The following is a 20037-nucleotide window of genomic DNA, read 5'->3' as shown; positions in this document are numbered from 1 at the left end:
GATTTAAAAAGTAAATTCTGACCTATTAAGGGATGAGATTTGTTTTTTTTTTCACATTAAGATTTAAATATTTTGCCGACGTGGTACTTGTGGTATAATTTGTGGTAAGAACTGTATAGTATGAATATCATTATTTATTATTATTATTATGTAAAATACTACTATTAGAGAGAGTGTTTAAGCTCAATAACTTTTTTTAAAAACTAAAATAAAATTTATTGGTATTCTCGTGAATGAAAAACATATTGGAAAACAAAAATTCGATCGGAATGTATTAGATCTCAAATTATTATTTCTACTGAAAACTACAGCCATCGATCGAATTTGCTGCAATTAACATAATAGCAGAATCCCTTTTCCAACCTTTCTTCTCTTCAGATCGGATCAGATCAGAATCCCACCGCCATGGATTTCATGAAGGTCTTCGATCAAACCGTTCGAGAAATGTGAGCCAGCCTCTTACTCTAATCCTTTATCGTTTTGCATTGCGATTTTCGTTTTTCCTTTTTAAGAAAACATCATAATCGATTTCAATCTTCTATTTGAATTATTAATTCGCCTTGTTCTTATGATTATGATGTTTGCTTCTGCGGAAACAGAAAGAGAGAGGTGAATCTGAAGGTGCTCAAGGTTCCGGAAATCGAACAGAAGGTAAACACTCTCTGATTGTTGCCAAGTTGCTGTTATTTGCGTAGATTTCATTGAAAATATTACATTTCCTGTTTTATTTTTTATTTTTTTTCTTTGTCTGAAATTCTGCTATTTCGATTTGAAAATCCATTGTTTGGGTGCCTTAATTTCAATTGTTATGAGTATATTTTTCTCGATAAGGATTTCTGCGTTTCTCTTAAATTGATTTGAATGGAATGCGGCTGAGAATTGATTGTGGCATAGTACTTCGTTCTCTACCTATTGTCGCGTAATCTTCGAATAATTTGTTGGCACAACATGGTTTTGGTGTAATGGTGTTGTATAACTGCTTGATTTCATATATTCACAAACTTTAAACCACTAGGATTGGCCACTGGTAACATTTTATTGAGTGTTTTACCATTTTTCGCAATTTAGGTGCTGGATGCAACTGATAATGAACCTTGGGGTCCTCATGGTACTGTGCTGGCAGAGATTTCACAGGCTACCAAAAAATTGTAAGCAGCTATCTATCTCTTTTTCCGCATATATTACTTTTTATTTTTATTTGTTTTTGGTTTTCATATTTAGTGAAAATTTCTGATATCACTTCTAGTAAGTTAATTGCTTCTGCAATACTTTCAGTACTGAATGCCAAATGATCATGAATGTCCTTTGGACAAGACTGGGTGAAACTGGAAAAGATTGGCGTTATGTATACAAGGTAATTCTTTCCAAATAACCATGCTATTTCCTAAGATTTTAAGATACAAAGAGAAGGCTTTTTAGTGGCATTTTCTATGTTGATACATATGACTTACTTTTCTTTCAATAACTTGAATTACTTTTATGTCAGGCATTAGCTGTTATAGAATATTTGGTAGCACATGGATCTGAACGTGCGGTTGATGACATTATAGAACATACTTTTCAGATATCTGTAAGGGCCATTCTCTTGTATTTAGTTAATTTATTCTTGCAATTAACAACAGTGCTGACAAGTAGAATAAGAGAGTATTTTCTCATAATTTTCTTTGGATTGGTTAAGGCACTTTCTAGTTTTGAATATGTCGAACCTAGTGGTAAGGATGTGGGACTCAATGTAAGGAAGAAGGCTGAAAACATTGTGTCGCTTTTGAATGATAAAGATAAGATACATGAAGTCAGAAATAAAGCTGCTGCAAACCGTGACAAGTAGGTCAAATTTGTCAATATTTTCATCCCAGAATTATCAGGTTGATAAAGCTCTACTCTAGATTGTGTAGTCAGAAAATAATTTTCTTGTTTTTCTCTTGGGTGCTCAATTTAGGTACATTGGAGTTTCTTCTAGTGGGATCACATACAAGTCTGGGTCAGCCTCCTCTTATGGTAGTGGCAGCAGCTTTCAGAGCAGTGGTAAATATGGAGGCTTTGGATCTAGAGATGGCGACAGGTTTAATGATAGCTATAGAGACAAAGGATCCTATGAAGAAGAAAAAGATTACCAAGGAAAATCACACCATGCCACCGCAGGTGACAATCAAGAGAATTCCTTCAAGAAGGGTTCTGCTCGCTCTGCCAGGTAGGACATTTCTAGCTGCTATTATGGCCTGAAAATAATTGTAAATGCATTTTTATGACTGTTCCTTACTATAACTGGAGTATATTGCGTAGCCTTTTGAGAGCAATTGGTGACTATTGTAGAACATAGTGCATAAATTTAGTTATTAATTTCAATTTAGTTAATGGTAGATGGCGTTCTGAAGCAATGCGACTATAATAATAAAATAAAATGATATATGTACAAAAAGTATATGAAAACTCAGCAGACTATAATGATAAGAGAAAAATATATATCAAGAAAAACAAAGTAGAAAGATAGAAATAAAATTCACAAGTATCAGTGTATCACAAGTTAGAGGTTTCATTATAGCATAAGTTCAGAGTGGGCAAATCAGAGACTCATGGATCAGAGAGGAATACAGACTCAAAACAGAGGAATAGAAACTTTTTACTAAATAATATCTCATTCATAATAAGCATATCTGCATTCAATCTCTTGTTTGCACATTTCAATTTAACTCGGTATATCACATAAAAGAAACCTCTAACTTTGATACTATATTACTTCATAAAACCAAAATATTAGATTAAAATGAATGGTAATTAAAAAAGCACCCCCTTTAAATGTTGATGACATAAGATTGGCACTCATTGTAATTTGCCCCTCTTTATTTTCCAAAAGGTTTTCTAAAATTGTTTACTACAACAACAACAACGCCTTATCCCACTAGGTGGGGTCGGCTACATGGATCAACTTCCGCCATAATGTTCTATCAAGTACCATACTTCTATCCAAACCATTAATTTCGAGATCCTTTTTGATAACCTCTCTTATAGTCTTTTTGGGTCTTCCTCTGCCTCGAATTGTTTGTCTTCTCTCCATCTGGTCTACTCTCCTCACTACAGAGTCTACCGATCTTCTCTCTACATGCCCAAACCACCTAAGTCTATTTTCCACCATCTTCTCTACAATAGGCGCTACTCCAACCCTCTCTCTAATAGCTTCGTTTCTAATTTTATCCTGTCGAGTCTTACCACACATCCACCGCAACATCCTCATCTCCGCTACACCTACTTTATTCTCATGTTGGCTCTTGACCGCCCAACACTCTGTTCCGTACAAAATCGCCGGTCTTACCGCAGTCCGATAAAACTTTCCCTTTAGCTTGATCGGTACCTTTGCATCACATAACACCCCCGATGCTTTTCTCCATTTCATCCATCCTGCTTGAATGCGATGATTCACATCCCCTTCAATTTCCCCATCATCCTGTGTTACAGACCCAAAATTGTTTACTTAAGAAGAAATTTTATCTTATGGATCGATTAAACTATTTGCAAAGTGCACATAAATAAAATATTTATTAAAGCAGAAAGGAAGTTAAATATTGTGTCTGAGTCAAAGACATGTTTCTGTGCATGATACATGTTACATACTCATTGCAGGACGCATGTCCAGTCTCAGGCCTTTGATCTGGAGTCTCCTTGCCTAGTTCAACAAGCTTGTTTTGAATTTTGATAGTACTTTTAAATCGGGAACTTGGTTAATGGTTTAGATGCTTATCTCGATTTTCAGTTTCAACCTTTACTTGAACTGGCTTTGGGTTCTATTCTTATTGTCCAATCCCCATACTGCAATGATTATACTGCCCCTATTCTTATTCCAGAATGTCTGTCTTGCAGCAAAAGTCAGGAGAACAAGTCATCTAGAGTATCAAAGTCATCTACTAATGCAAATAATTATGGTTCAGTTCCTTCTCAAAGTTCAAGTGTACCTGCAAACAGTACTGAGGATGACATGGATGATTTTGATCCAAGAGGAACTTCTACCAGTAAGTCCAACATTGCGGTTGCTGATTCTATTGATCTATTCATTTTAAGAGAATTATTTATTCCTTAATGTGGAGTAAAAATTATGTTGCATATTTTACTGTTATGTATGTGATACATGCAAATTGTACTTTTGAGTTACAAGCTTTTCAAGTTCAACATATTGGTGGTGGAATCAATTATCTCTGTAGACTTAGTTTCTCAGATTTGTCACCATCAAGTTGACTAAAAACTATAGTTAAATCCCCTTTCTACCTTTCTTTGAGTGTGACTTTCTTTGTATTCTTCCATGTGTTGATTCCATTCATTTAGGTGAAATATTAGGCTATTCATTCAAGTTCAGTATAAACTACTGTTGTGCACATTTTACTGTTACGTGTGATGCACATGCACTTACACTTGCACATACAAGCTTCCAAAGTTCAACATAATAAGCATCCAAGGACTTGGGGAATCTTCCCTTAAAAGCTAGCTGTCAAGGGGGGAGAAGAAAGTCACCTAAGTTTTCCACCGAGCATCCCATACTGCTTCATGTGGGACTTAGGCACTTTATAATACTTAAGTCCCTATCATAGCATTGCCCCTGTGAGTTGACATCTCGGTGGGTGCACTCTACGATGCTTTACTCAGTCTTTCTAGTTAGCCCTTCCATAAGTGACATGTTTTGAAACACTGACAACCAGCTTTGACACCAATGATAAGCACCCACCCTCCATTAAAAGCTAGTTGTCAAGGGAGGAGAACCAAGCCTCTTGTGTACTCCATCGGGCATCCTACTAGTCAATGTGTGACTTAGGCACCCCATAATACCCAAGTCCCTATCATAATCTCTGTATACTTGTCACCATTTGACTGCAAACAAGTTAATCCCCTTTCATTCTTTGATTGTGACCTGCTTTTTTCAGCCATATACTGACAAACTAAGGCCATTTGCTCCTTAAACAACCAATGAAGAAGGTTGCTGTAAGTTTTACACCCCTTCTCCCACCCTCCAGGCCAGCTATTGGCCAAAAAAAGAAGAAAAACCAAATTGAGTATTTGACTCTATATTTGGTGGTGATGGAAAACATTTGGCAAGTGCACTAATCGTTTCAAGTACTAAAAGATGAGTATTGTTCCTGAAAAAGAATTGCCCCTGTGAGTTGACATCTCAGTGGGTGCACGTTTCAAGTACTAAAAGATGAGTATTGTTCCTGAAAAAAAATTGATTTTCAATTGCCATTATTTGATCTAAAAATTGAAATGAATGAAAGAATTTCATATTTTGACATGAATAGGTAATAATCTACAGTAAAAATATATGCAAAGCATTCAAGACATATTCACACAAAATTGAAAAATGATGGTTAACAAACGTTAGCATTAGAATCCTTTCAGTTCTCTTCCTATGTAACCTAATTCCACTCTCAATTCAAGATATAAATCTCAATTAAAGATCAAATTCACCAGATTAGGCTAAACTCAATTCCTTGACATTTAGCTCCTTTGTTCAATTTAAGAACCCTAATTCCTTTGGTGACCCTAACCCTAACCCTAACTCAAACAAGCAATAAGCAAGGAAATTTATGAGATTTCTAACTGCCTAGTTCTATTCCTAGAATCTTTAGCAATTACGGCTATTCACTACAAATTTCAACTCAAAAACCAATCTTCCAATTGTGAAATTGAGTTTAAATTCAACTCCTAGTCCTAGGTGACCAATCTAAGAGAAGTATTAAGCATGGAAGAAAACACTCAATTAAAAGAAACAAACTTGAATTGAAATTGAAAGAATCAAATCACACAAGGATTGGAATGAAATTCATACATCCTTAACATAAAAGCTTAGTTACACATGGACTGAAAAGAGAAAAGAGAGGAGAGAGGAATAGAGATTAGAAAAAACTCCATTAAAATTTGATAATCTTGCAAGTTGATTCTTCAAACTTGAAGTCCCAAGTCATAATGTCAAAAGAGAGGAGTTTAAATGAAGAGATTAAGTTTTGAAGTCAAAAGTTACAAAGTTCATGGAAATCTTTAAGTATTTATAGTGTATTCTATTGTTATTGTGTGGCACACTCTTCTCTAAGTATAACACACACATGTAATCTAATAGGCTCAGCATGGCAACAAACTTCTTCCAGCATGGTGATGTGCTGGTGCTAGCATAGTTATTCTCATGTAACTCCCCTTCAGCATGCTAATGTTCAAGGCTTCAATCCATGTGTTCCAATGCTTGCAAAACCTTCTTTCCTATTCCAACCACTACTCAAGCAACCCTGCAAATGATGGAAAAGTGAATAGGAATGGATACTCATCATTCAAATAAGAAAATTATCACAAAAATTACCAAACACAACTAAAATATAAAGTATTAATACATCATTAAATTTCTATAAAATGAAAGTCTAATACTAACACACTTTAAAGCATACCATTTTATTTCTCTAATTTACCACAAATATAGTATCCATATGCACTTATAATTTGTAGGACTGTTTTACCTTTTAATTGATATTTAATCATTTTTTCTTTTCAACAGAAACTTCAGCCGGAAACTCTAACCAGGTTGATCTCTTTGGACAAGATTTAATCGGTGACCTCATGGATGCTCCAACATCTGTTCCTGTAGAAAAGGCAGCAACTAGTAATGTGCCAGAGGTTGATCTTTTTGCAGATGCATCATTTGTATCAGCAGAACCTCATGTGGATAAAGGAGCCATTTCTCAACCACAGGTTAGATATTATATTCTTTATTTTTAGTGTTACACTTTTTTTTCTCTCCAGCTTCCAATCACCCACTTGTTTAATGGAATGGTGGATCACTTCTCTACTATTACATCTTAAGCTCAAATGTGTTGAGATTATTGGTGCCCCAAAAGTGAGAATTTTGCCAATATTTCTGAAATACGTTCATTTGACTTCACTGTGCTTCATTGAAGTAAATTCTTTGTATTAAATTATAGTCAGTTTCATTTCGAAAATTGTTTTGAGATATAATTCTGGTAAGTTGTAAAAGTTTGGCAAGCTTAAATGTCATGGGGGGAATCAAACCGGAGGGCAAGTTGAACCAATTGCAATATTAGCAATGTACAACTTTCTCACATGGTTTGAAGTGTGTTAATTGCATGAGAAAAATTCTTCATCTTTATAAAAGGTGATTGTGAATTACTCACGGGATAGAACAATGGATTTATATTCTTACCTTCTTTCTCCACATTTTTGTCACTGCTAAAATTCCATGTGTCTTGTTGATTGTGTGTATAGGCTGAGGTTGATCTATTTTCTTCACAACCAGCCATTCCTGCAGTTACACCTACAGTTGACTTGTTTTCCATTCCTGAACTGGCAGTGCAGCCAAACAACAAGTCGGAGAAGTCTGTTCCTATGAATAACAGCACTATCGATCCCTTTGCTGCTGTTCCTCTTAATAATTTTGATGGATCTGATATTTTTGGTGATTTTACTTCTCAATCTGATTCTGTGTCTTCACAGCCCTCCAATAATGTTGTCAGTGATGGCAAGCATGATAATGTGACTGGTAAATCTTTAGCAGACTCTAAAGTTTCCCCTAAAAAGGATGCTTTTCAGGTGAAGTCTGGCGTCTGGGCTGATTCACTAAGCCGTGGACTGATTGATCTCAATATAACTGCTCGTAAGTTAATTATCTCGACTACTTTGTCGGCTTTCCTCAGCATAATATGTTTGTGATAAGTCAATGTTTTATTTCCTATATCTGCTAGTGCTTACTATAAATTATCTGTTGTTTTACGGTCCATTTTGGTCCAAGAGTATGTTCAAGCATTTCTGGGACACCATATTGTGCCTCTAACAGAGATTAATGTATTGCATTCTTGTATATTATATCTTAAAGAGGCACAAATCCCTTGCCAAAAGATATGCACATCGGTACATGAATTGGGTTGGATGATCTCAGTAAACTGGTGTATTCATTCCCTTCCCCCTTGCTTCACTTTGCATGTGCACTATGATGAATGCGCTCATGAAATAAATGTACTCTAATGATCAATTTGTCCCATTTCTTTGCCTATTTATGTAAAATTTTGCTTTATCCCCCAAATATGCCAATTTTTTAGTAGCTTCAGTAATTTTCTTGTATTGTTTTGCAGCTAAAAAAGTATCCCTTGTGGATGTTGGAATTGTGGGTGGATTGAGTGATGGATCCGATGAAAGGGAGAAAGGCCCTCCACCTTCATTTTACATGGGGAGAGCTATGGGTTCAGGATCTGGTCTTGGAATGGGTAGGTCTGGATTCACTCCTTCACAGCCAATAGCTGGAGACGACTTTTTCTCAAACCTTGGAAACCAACAATATCAATTTGGTGGGTTCCAAAAGTAAAATTCTCAGATTTTATACTCTTCCCATCACATTTTCACCCATTCTTTGTGTGTCGGCATTACCAAGCTTGTTAAGCTTTTTGGCATGGTTTTGTTCATATATATTTCTCCTAATATTGTGATTATATTATTTTAAATATTAAGCTACTACCGATTGCAAACATCCTGCGGACTAAAGTGCCGAAATGTATGGTGGCAGCGTGGCACTACTTTGAGTTGTTCCCATGTGCCTAACTTCAACATATAACCTCTGTCTTGCTTTCTTTATGCTGCTGTTAATGTCAAATTGTTTAAGCTGCTTAAGCGGTACTAAGTTAGTCGATGCTGTCATCTAAAAATATCTAACGGGCTTTTACTCATTTAACTTGAAAGTATAGCAGAATTTGAGCTTTGCATTAGTGGACATGCGGGATTTAAACAGCAGATTGAGGACATATTTGTGGAAATATGTTAGATAATAATCTATTTGATTCTTGGCACTTTCAATCTTATATCTTAATCCGATCAAATCTTGGTTTGGATATTTGTGGAAGTTTGGATGTAAGTGCTGGAATACCATCTGGGTTGAATGCCTGTATCTATGCTAGGACTGTACTGTGCCAATTGTTTGATGGTTCGAGGGAAAAAGTCTGGTTTATTTCGAAGTTCTGATTTTAGGTCGTAAAAGAAAGAACAGAGAATATCTTCGAGTGATGAGTCGTTGGACCAAAATGAAGAGAAGTACGATGTGAAGAAAAAGTTTTGGATAAGTTCTAATTTATTCCGTAAGAAAAGCACACGTTTTCTTAAGACGTTATAACGCGGGTTGCTTCCTCGCGGTTTTTGAGCCCAAACCTTTTTGTTTTATACATCTAATCTAATACTCTTATATTGTTATTGGTACAACAGTAATTTTTCTCTCTCTCACCATAACATTATTAATTACATTTAATACTTTTTTTGTTTTCTTTCTCCTCTCTTTTTCTCTCAAATGTATTGTACAAATAACATTTATCTGTATAAGTAAAAATTAAATTAGTTTAATAATTGTTCACACTTGCGGGCCAAAACATTAAACTTGAAAGCACATGTAACAAAAATGATTCCTACACTCTGATTTTTCTAAGTAAAATCAATTTAGAGATAAGGTCCAGTAATTTTCCATTTTAAAGAATGTATACATCATAATACCCGGTGTCAAAATTCTCATTTCAAAATAAATGTTTCACAATTCTTCTGCAGTCTATAATTTTGCCTTTTTGAGTAATTTTTCTACAACTTGAGCGGATTCAAAAATACTTTACATTATCACTGCTTCTTATCATAGGCCGATGAACCGCACTCTTTCAACTTTTAAACCATTAACCATCAACCAATCCTATTGAATTGATATCATTGACGTTGACTAACTCTCTAATAGTGCCTCTGAAAAAGATTAACAGAATTTGAACATAATCTAGAGTATCAAATTTCAAAAGCACCCTATGATAGATCCCCATTTTCATTTTCACAATCTGATTTATCATTTACAACATCAGAGCTCCAAAATGATTGATTTCAAGGCAATCCATTTAGGCAAGTCTATTTTCTAAGTCCAACAAATCCTTCCAGATCAAATATTATTCAGTTTTGTTTATAACAAAACTTTTTTTTTTTCTTTTCCAGTAGATACAAGCATGGGAAAAGGAATCTTAAGTATTGAACAACACACCCCTGCCCCTATAAGCCAGTAACTATTGGATCAGAAAAATGATTTATTGCAAAAGTTAGGTTGAAAGAGAAATAACACATATCTTAACTATATATCCAAGATTCTACCCCGTATCATGGCCTCGGCTTTCCTCACCTCCTTCACTGGTCCGATGATGAAGACCTAAATAAAAACATGAAAACTTAGTCAAATAACAGTGTTTTCATATGCAAATAATCATGTTTGAAATTGAAAACAAAAAAATGGAGAGTTGAATAACAGATTAAAGGAAAGGTTTCCCGAGATCATAAGGATTCTAAATTAAATCTATGATAACAAGATTGGTTACAAGTCAAAGATACAACATTGACAACAGGTGTAAAACAATAAAATAATGTAGACCACTTTCTGCAAGTTATTCAGAATACTGGTATGGAAAGTACCAGAGACAAAAAAAAGTATATAGATATATTAATATATCAAAATACCAAACTACCAACTGGCAGGTTAAAAACAATCTCAAGTAGCTAAAGAAACTGGAGCTTATGAATCACATGGTACATGATGCTGATATACGAACCTTGTCAGGTGGGCCCTTGGGACCTCCCGTGAGAATTTCGGCACTGAACACACAAACACATTTGAAAATTAAAACAGACAATGGAACAATGGATCCACTGATATACCAAAAAAGGCATGTATTTACTAAACCAAGGGAGAGAGACAAATTATTACTTGCAAGACTGCTTAATTGACAAAATTGTTGCCCCTCTTTTCCCAATAACAAGTCCCATCTTTCCTTGGGGAATATCAAGAACTGAAAGAATTTCTTCCTTGGGATCACTTCCATCAGCATTCAGGTTATCTACTACAAGAAAGAAGGACATTCTTTAAACAATCAATAGCATGAATCAATCAAAATGGAATACTTCTTGTCAACTGTAACTTAATCTAATAAACAAAGTGGACCAAAGTTTCACTAAATAATTTCATTTTGCATGAACCAGTGCAAGAGGAGTAACATATGTTTATGTTCTTATCTAGGAGTAGCATGTTCACTTTTTTGCAGTAACTTTTAACTACCAAATTATGTAATAAACCTTTAGTTTTTTATTTTTTTAGTGAATATGACATCATAGATCATACTATTTCAATTTTAAATCAAACTCTGCTGGCAGAAAGCATGGGAAAATTTAAAGGCAACTGGCAATATAACAGTGTGTTTGGTTTGCATTTTCATTTTTTGTTTTCATTTCCTGTTTTCATTTTCTGAAAACTGTTTTCATTTTCAAAATATTAGAATTCTAAAAACATGTTTGGTTTGACTTCTTGTTTTCTGCTTTCAAGAAATAAAAACACTAAAAATGTGTTTTCAAAAGAAAATGTATTTTGAGATTTGTTTAAAATTACATTCCTTGCCACTGCGTTTTCATTTTACCCAAAATGAGGTTCCTGGTTTCAACTGAAAACGAGATTTTATTGTTTCCAGTTTTTGGTTCGTTTGAGAAAATATTTTCACTGAAAATGAAAACAGAAATCCAACCAAATGCATTTCCATCACCATTTTCTATTTCCAGTGAAAATAAAACAAAAAACAGCCAAACCAAACACCCCCTAATGTATCCATCATTCCATCTAGTTTCATAATATAAGAAAATATGTTTTATGAGATTCTTTCAGATTTTATAGACCTGGAATCGGAGGTAGAGATGGCCAATCAGCAAAATTGTTACTGTTCAAACAGAAACATCGGCAATACAAGACACCACGAACTGCGAGATACCATAAAGACCGCTCATTTAATTTCTCCATCATTTGGTGATAAATGTAGAGAAGAAAACGAACATCATCAGCAGCAGCACGGACCATTTGTTCAGATAATGGTCTGTGTCTCCAAAACTTGGGGTCCTGACAAAACATTTACAAATAACATCACTAGATGATAGAGATTACATAAATGATTCATATTTCTTCTTTGTTAGCCCATGAAACTCGTCTCATTGACCTTGACCTGAACATACAAATCAATATCTACAGGTGGATAAATAAATTCATAAACCATGATATGCAAAAATGACATGACATAAATATTAATGGTGTTATATTGTTTCTTTCAAATAGAAACCCTTTTCAATTACATGCTTTGTTCTGTTTGGTATCAATCAAACCTCTAGCATAATAATATCACTAGATCAAATCAAACATGCATGCAGAACCAACGATTTAAACTTTTTAGTACAAAAGTAAATTAGATTATTCTTTTCAACCAAGATTATTCTAAAACCAACCTGTCGAAGGAGGACACGAACTTCTTCCTTCTCATCATATGATTTGCCTACATGCAAACCCTCAAAGTTAACAAGGGACGAACCAAATGACTCAAAGGAACTTATTAGGAATTATTAATCATTATGTTTAGAATAATGAGGTCATTATAAAAATCATGGCTTCAAAAACATTCAATGGATACCACGACACATAGTACCACACTACCACAATAACGTGGATCTGCAAGGAGGCCAACAAATGAAATGTAGTCATCTCGCAATCTCTTTCGTCCTTCTTGCTCCTCTATAAGTGAATAAGCAATCTGAACCAAACAAGGAGTATGATTAAGTGATTAACCAATCAACAGAACACAAGGATGAAGACGTACAAAAGATTTAATATGCAAATGCAAGAATTCTATGAAATCATTAGTATTTAGTAACACTAAAAAAGAAAAATAGAAGTGCAAAAATTTCTAAGGAAACTTAATTGTATTATAATTTCCACCTCTTTCCAACCTTTGACATTTCTTAAATTCAAATGTATCACTTGTATTAGAGGGACAAGCAAAGAAGTCCAACTTCTAGAACGACTCTTTTCTAGAGGGAAAAATACACATCACCTGGTAATGTGTAGGTCATACACAAAAAGATTCTCAAAGTTTGAAAAAGTGTATATCATTCCCTAATGTTTATAAGTGGTGCAAAAGACAGCAAAGCACACCCTCTACTACAGAAACTGTTAATTCCCAACAAAAAAAATGACACATTATGTGCACATAACTAATTTAATGGTAAAAAATGCCTTTGCATCTATGATTGACATTCAAACAATCTCTAGCCTTTCCCTTTAATCCCTTCCACCATGTTCCATTTCATGAAATTCATTTATTATTATTATTATTATATATTGGTGGATAGTTAGGACACACCATTAGACCAGAAGCATTTCAAAGCTTTAACGTTCAATATAATTCTAGCACCTTCTATCATCTATTCCTTCTATCTTCAAGGACTTTGATAATATGAACAAACTTGCCCATTGCATTTGTCCAACCAAACCTTCTATAATATCTACCAAAAAAGGAACAAATCAACAAAATAACAAATCTTATCCAAATAATACTGCTAATGCAGACTTTGCTCTGAGTTTCATTTTCATAATGGGGCTAATTGTTTTTAAGGGAAAAAAAAAAACACAAATTGCTTTTAAGACTAAAGGGTTTCCTAGTTAAGGAGTCCAAGTCAAGTTTCAATTAGCAAAAACTCCTTAGTGGCACCATATGCCTCTTAGCAGAGACTCTGATTCCATTTCATAAAGTTCATCTTAATGCATTTTCAGCTATGGGCAGTGGTGTTTCTCCAACTGTGGCTACAACAGAAAAAGGATGGGGAAGCAAGGTGCCCATTTCTCCATCATCAACACCTGATGATGCTGATATCCCAGAGAGCTGAATCTCCACCCAGCCCATGAATCTTGGCACACTGGATATCTACACATTGGCCATAGTGAACTGGTATTTTCATTGAGCTTTCTCATCAAAGTTGCCACCAAGTTACAAGGACATTTTTTGCCAATGCCCTGCCCATGTACATAATTCCTTTAATAGTCTGCTCGAGATTATAAATTATAATCAGCAACTAAATTTGAAGCATCCTAATTCCTAATCATAACTATAATGCAGAAACATTGGCAGTTGTAACCTCGGCAGCAGATGTACTATTGTTTGCAGTCTGAGTTTGCCCCCAAGGATTGGGTGCAGGCATTGAATTTGACATTGACACAGTTGAACATGGACTGCTAGCAGGTCAAGCAGATAAAGCACCAAGAGAACCCAATGTTTTACTATTGCTACCTAAGGTGAAGGAAGGACCTGAGCTGGAGATGAATGGTGAAGCTGGAGTGGTGCATGAAGATATCAGCTTGAGAGGAGCTCTCACACACTGGGAAAGTTGAACTGTTGCAAATTCTGGCTGGGGATTGGCTGCAAAGGAGGAGACAGGCCAATCTGGACTGATGGCTAGCAAATGTGGAGAAGAAGAAAAAGCACATACACATGTTGGCTGCAAAGATGCTTACCAGCCAAGGACTGGAAGAAAAAGTACGGTTCCAGAAGTCAGAATTGGTGCTTAGAAACAGGGAATGAGATGGTCACAGGTCAGAAATAATATGGGTTAACAGTCCTATTTTTTTTCTAGGAACGTAGCAGCATGATAGTTACAGAATTAGATTGCAAAGATGGTACCACAGTACCCGCACTCTGAGCATTGATACCAAGTTGAAAATTTGTGTTTGTGAGAAACAGTACATATATATGCTAGCACACAGCACACCAATCTCTTGTATTTAGTATGAATATGATCAATTAAGGAGATAAGTACTACAAATCAAGGAGTAATTTACTGGCTAATTGCCTAATTTGCAGCAATCAAATAAAATACGGTTGAATAAATACTAATATTCTAAGCATAAATGCTGATATTCTAATAAAACAAAATGCATGATTGATGCTACACAAAAGGACAGATTTAATCATGTACTGAATAAATGAGTAATCTGAAACAAAATTATTAAGTAAACTCATGTAAAGTTGATAGGCTGATAGGCACGTCCGGTATATTGAAGATAGACTAAAAACTACGGGAAAAACACAAATCTCATACACTTTGGCAAGATAATAATCATATCATTGTTAAAAGCATCAAATCCAAGTAGGGACAAAGTACCTGAATTTTGATTTATGAGCAGAATCAAGTTAATAAAAATGGTAAGAAAAACATATCTAGGCAGCAAAATCATAAAAACAGAATATTAATTAGTATCATTTTTACTACGTCCATAAGCTGATATACAATGTTGCATTCCAATATCAACAATCATTGCTCGATGAAAATTGCATTGGGTTCATATAATAAGAAATATGTGCTATTTTGGAAGTGGAAATAATTCATTCTGCGAACTTAACAGGACATATAAGAATAGTAAAGAAAAATGGGGAAAGCTGCGGCCTAGTAACTAGAAAGCTCACCTGGGTATCCACTACGTTGTTTAACTTGACGCCAAACTGAAAGTACAATGCCTAGTAAACAACAAGAAGTTTATAAGAGCTTTAAATGGCCAGACAAAATGGTAAATGCCTAATACCACAAGTCAAGCCACTCAAACACTTTGTTTCCTTTGAATAAACATTCCACAAATTTCAACATATACAAAAGAGGGGCCAGAGCAAGCAAGGAAGAAAGCAATCAAATAAATCAGAGACCTCACTGTCCCGTTTGCAATCATGAATCACTTTTGTGATGTAATTAGACTCAAGTGCAGGCTTACACGCTATGATAAGCTCCTCTCCCCCTTCAATCGCATCAACCAAGTACACAGCATCCGGAAACGCAAGCTGCAGTAACACGAAACTCTATTGAAATTCTATGCCAAGAATGCAATACAAGTAAATCACCATATAGTCTACTCACAAAAATATTAAAAAAAAAATCACAAAAACAACAGAATCACCATCCCAAAATCACAATAGGTAATTAATTAACAACACAACAGAGCAGTAATAGGTGCCTCTCAAAAAAAAAAAAACAGAGCATTAATAGGTTACTACTTATTGCTATCTACATATATGTAAATTCCTATTCAAATAGATAATAGTTATATCAAAGAGTCTCCAAATTAGCAAATAATATTATTCCAACTTCAGCATACAACATTAAAAATTCTCATCGCATCAACCAAGTATACAGCACCAGGAAACGCAAGCTGCAGAAACACAAAACTCAATTGAAATTCTACGGCAAGAATGCAATACAAGTAAATCACCAAATACTCAACTCACAAAAACATTAAAAAACATAAAACAACACAATTACCAGCCAAAGATCACTCACACGGATGACACAATTAAATCACAGACACGACAGAGCAGTAATAGATTACTACTTACTCCTACCCACATATATGTTAATTCCTATTTATTAACTTAGATACAAGTAATAGCAAAGAGTTCCTTACATTAACATATAACATTACAATTTCAGCATATAATACATACATAATTATAAACCGAAATCTAACACGAGAGAATGAATGGACCTGCATTACGCAGAGAGTGCCTTTGCGGCACAAGTCAACGCCCTCGCAGTCAAAGCCGATGACGAGCTTCGATTGAGGCGAGGGTTCCAGAAATTCGACGGGAAGTTGCGACGCCGCCGTCACGATGTGAATCGGAACGCGCGATTCATCGTCCTCCACGCGCTTCTCACTATCACCTAATTCAATCAATCGCAAATCGAATTCGTCAATTTTCAATTTCAATTATCTCTCCACCGTAACCGATGACACAAAAACACGAACACGAACTCAAAAACGAAATAGAGTTGTTGTTGTTATTATGGCATAAAAATAAACGATCCAAGTGTTGAATAGTTGAAAATTAAAATTAAAATTTATGGAGTTATCGGATTTGTTTTCTTTTTAAGTTTTGAAATGAAGAAAAAGAAGCCCTAAATCGGTGAAGAAGAAAATAGATGAAGGTGGTGCGAAGAGTAACCTTGGTGAGAGGGATGAAGAGGAAGATGTGTGAGATATGAGTGAGAGGGAGAAGAAGAAGCCATGTGATTGAGACTGAACTGAATGAATGTCCAACTACATCACACACACACTTTGCTCTTCTAAGCTTGCTCTGCACTCTTCTCTCGCTTTTTTTTTTTTTTTCTACACAAGAATTGGGCACTGTTTTTTTCCGTTCAATATTCAACACTTTTTAATTTTAATTAACACCATGTTTCGGAAAAGAAAAAGAAAATCCCCGAGTTAGTGTGTTTATTCACGTTTGAGTACTAGATATGTTATTTCTAGTAGAATATATATGTAGTCTAGAAAAAACTTAATCTAACTCCAAAAAGATGATTTAGTTTGAATTGTGTAAAGAAAAAAATTATAAAAATGAAGGGTTGAATTGTAATTTATAAATTGTTTACAAATTATTTTTTTAAGATCAAAGTTATTATCTGTAATATAATTATAAAAAAAAATTACAAATTATTATGTAATATGAAACATTCTGACATATTTTAATAAATAGATTTTTTAAAAGCAAAATCACAACTGAATGTGAGCTAACAACATAAATCACAAAGAATATATCTTTTATACTATCTTCATTCTATTAAGTTTTTGATAATCCATTAAAATTTTACTCATTTTTAACAAAGTTACAAGTATATTTAGTGACATTTATAACTCTTACTAAAAGCTTCCACAAGCTTTACAATTCAAGTATTATTTCATATCAAATCACTTTTAGCTTTAAAATAAATCAAAAGAATTGTTTAAGGTTGGATGCGTACAAGCAACAACTATCATCTTATAGACAAATTTACAAGTTAAGCTCGCTAATTGTTTTCTCTCAAAATTTATTTGAGAGCTTTACATCCTATAAAAATATGAATACAAAAAAATTAAAGCAAAAGAAGATAGTTTGTTCCAAAATCATAGCTTAAACACTTCAAAAACTTCTGGTTTTTATAGGCTTCTTCAACTAGTAATTGTTGTGTGTAAATAATCTTCTTTTTGCGTATGTTGAATCATTAGAAGCACATGTCTTTGAAGCATTAAATGCATGTCAAGTCTGAGTTGATAAAACACTATGTTTATCTTTCTTGAGTAACACTTCTCTAGTTGATTTTATTATCAAATAATATTTTGCTTAAAGCATCTTTGCGCATACAATAATGACACGTCTTTTTATGTGAAATGAAGTTTAAAACTTTACTTTTCTTTCACTTTTTTCACTTCAACAAATCTTAAAAAGAATAATTAGACATTTTATGCACGATGGATCACATGAACAAATGATTAATTATGTCTTAAATGCTTTACAAAACCATTGTATATTTGTTATCGTGCTTTTCCATCATAGGCAAAGACAATGCTTATGTTGACATTTCTGATGCAACTAGCTCAACTTAGTACATATTTATTCGCATCAAATAAAAAATTATATTAATAATTTTGATTAAAAAAGACAACAAATCATAAATATAAGTTGTATCAATAAATATCAAAAAGTTATAAAAGAGCAAAGAGACACACAAGGTATAATTAGAGGATGATATATATCTCATTTTATAAAACATTTTCACATCAAACGATGTGGTCTGTTATGTACATGAGATAAACAATAATATAAAAGATAAGATTTAGACACTCCCCTAATATGATGTTATTTTTTTATCTTAAGATTGCTCCCCCTCGGATGATACTTCATCTTTCAGCTGATCTTGATCTTCTTTTTGCTTCACCTTTTTTGAATTTTTCTCTCCCCTTTTTTGAAAATAATACTAAAGGATTCTCACTGGGAACAGAAACAATGGAAGAATCTAAGTTAAAGGAAGCGATCCAAACCCATCTTTCTATAGTAGTCTTGAACAAGCTGCATTTGTTTTTTTATTTTTTTATGATCGATATGTTTTTTTTTTTAAGAAGAGAGACTAAAAATAGCATATTTTTAAATTTAGGTGACTAAAAAATAATTATAAATTTGAGAGACCAAAAACAAAAATGACACAAATTTAAACAACTAAAATCGTATTTAAGTATTTAATATATTAATTATATAAACTCAATGATTTTTTTAAATAAACTAAATGCTAAGATTATTATAATTTTAATTTTTTAAAATGTGTCTCATTATATCAATACATTTTATTGATTTTAATAATTCATTTTCAAACCTTTCTTTAATTTTAATTTTATTTAATATATTTAAATATTTATTAATAATAACAAACATATATACTATAAAATTAATTCTTTATTAATAAATTTTATTTAAATTTAAAACTACTTATACAACGTATGCAAAATTTGCTAGCTAGTTTTTTTTTTTTTATAAATAAAAAGTAATATCCAAACATATAGTAATTCTGTAATTGCATGGTGATGGCCCTGATGGGATCATAGTGACGAGTGAAAATCATATCGAATCTTGCTTTATTCAGTGCTCTTCCCACTCCTTCCAACGATGAAGCTTCCATGAGAATGAAGGACACAAAATGCAACTCAAAGATTAGAGCCCAACACCATTGGATGAGCAAATGCATCCCTCTTCTAATCTTCTTTTGATTCTGTATATTCACCAAATTAACGATTAATTTTATTTTAAGTTGTTTTTTTAATTAAATTAAAACAACATCTAATCCTTCTAAATTCTAAAAACATTATTTTATAAGTGGTCCTTTGAAAGTTTGATTAACCAATGACGGATTATCAGGATCCATTTTATGATAGTTCCAAGTTCCAACGTTGAGAGTGAGAGGAGTATTTTTTTTTAAATGCATGAGTGAGAGGGGTGTTAGTATTCTCCTAATTCAATATGTTTAATACATATTTTATTATTGGTTAAAAGTAATTAAAAATATAAATGAAAATATCATTAAATGAAATGAAAAGTAAGACATATTTTCTATAAATTTTAATTAACAATGTCATTAATTGGTTAGAAAATATCATTAAAAAAATATAAATGAAAATATCTTTAAATATCATTAAAGATGCGTTAGAAAATATGTCAATAATATTTCTTATACCTCAGTTCTTATTATAATTATAATTGGTTTCGAAATTAGGAGATCTCATTTTGCTGACAAAAAATTTCGAGAACAACTTTTTGACTTAATTTTATTTAGTACAACTGTCAGACTAGTTACATTTACGCAACTTTAGAGTCATTTTTTTATTCATAATTAGAACAGTTA

At 33.5% G+C, this 20037-nt stretch overlaps 2 protein-coding genes across 4 annotated transcripts; one reads left to right on the top strand and one right to left on the bottom strand.

Moving 5' to 3' along the window:
* Positions 1 to 240: 240 nt before the first annotated feature.
* LOC114394123 (clathrin interactor EPSIN 1-like) lies at positions 241 to 8634 on the top strand. Its single transcript, XM_028355700.1, has 11 exons — positions 241 to 446; positions 600 to 651; positions 1069 to 1148; positions 1276 to 1354; positions 1487 to 1570; positions 1679 to 1824; positions 1940 to 2191; positions 3856 to 4004; positions 6524 to 6717; positions 7249 to 7636; positions 8112 to 8634. The coding sequence occupies exons 1-11, from the start codon at positions 406 to 408 to the stop codon at positions 8339 to 8341; spliced, it is 1695 nt and encodes a 564-aa protein (XP_028211501.1). The 5' UTR covers positions 241 to 405; the 3' UTR covers positions 8342 to 8634.
* Positions 8635 to 9776: 1142 nt separating this feature from the next.
* On the bottom strand, positions 9777 to 17007 carry LOC114394124 (egalitarian protein homolog). 3 transcript variants are annotated; one of them, XM_028355702.1, is made up of 10 exons: positions 16830 to 17005; positions 16373 to 16548; positions 15540 to 15671; positions 15306 to 15356; positions 12503 to 12599; positions 12298 to 12344; positions 11701 to 11917; positions 10745 to 10877; positions 10590 to 10632; positions 9777 to 10192 (listed from the first exon to the last, which is right to left on the bottom strand). In XM_028355702.1, the coding sequence occupies exons 1-10, from the start codon at positions 16891 to 16893 to the stop codon at positions 10118 to 10120; spliced, it is 1035 nt and encodes a 344-aa protein (XP_028211503.1). In that variant the 5' UTR covers positions 16894 to 17005; the 3' UTR covers positions 9777 to 10117. The 3 variants fall into 3 exon arrangements, with proteins under 3 accessions (XP_028211503.1, XP_028211505.1, XP_028211504.1); XM_028355703.1 differs by having other exon boundaries at positions 9928 to 10192; positions 10745 to 10874; XM_028355704.1 differs by lacking the exon at positions 15306 to 15356 and having other exon boundaries at positions 16830 to 17007.
* Positions 17008 to 20037: the final 3030 nt, after the last annotated feature.

This window comes from Glycine soja, chromosome 17, assembly GCF_004193775.1.
Source record: "Glycine soja cultivar W05 chromosome 17, ASM419377v2, whole genome shotgun sequence".
NCBI lineage: Eukaryota > Viridiplantae > Streptophyta > Magnoliopsida > Fabales > Fabaceae > Glycine > Glycine soja.
Note: the sequence above shows the minus strand (reverse complement) of the source record. Positions and strands in the feature narration are given on the sequence as shown.

Bases quoted from the DNA above. Each gene is read 5' to 3' on its own strand.
- LOC114394123 (XM_028355700.1), top strand. From the start codon at position 406: ATGGATTTCATGAAGGTCTTCGATCAAACCGTTCGAGAAAT. The intron at 447-599 runs GTGAGCCAGCCT...CTGCGGAAACAG, and splicing joins GATCAAACCGTTCGAGAAAT to AAAGAGAGAGGTGAATCTGA. The intron at 1,149-1,275 runs GTAAGCAGCTAT...CAATACTTTCAG, and splicing joins TCACAGGCTACCAAAAAATT to TACTGAATGCCAAATGATCA.
- LOC114394124 (XM_028355702.1), bottom strand. From the start codon at position 16,893: ATGGCTTCTTCTTCTCCCTCTCACTCATATCTCACACATCTTCCTCTT. The intron at 12,345-12,502 runs GTAGTGTGGTAC...GTTTGCATGTAG, and splicing joins TGCAGATCCACGTTATTGTG to GCAAATCATATGATGAGAAG. The intron at 11,918-12,297 runs GTTGGTTTTAGA...ATGTTTTGTCAG, and splicing joins TTCGTGTCCTCCTTCGACAG to GACCCCAAGTTTTGGAGACA.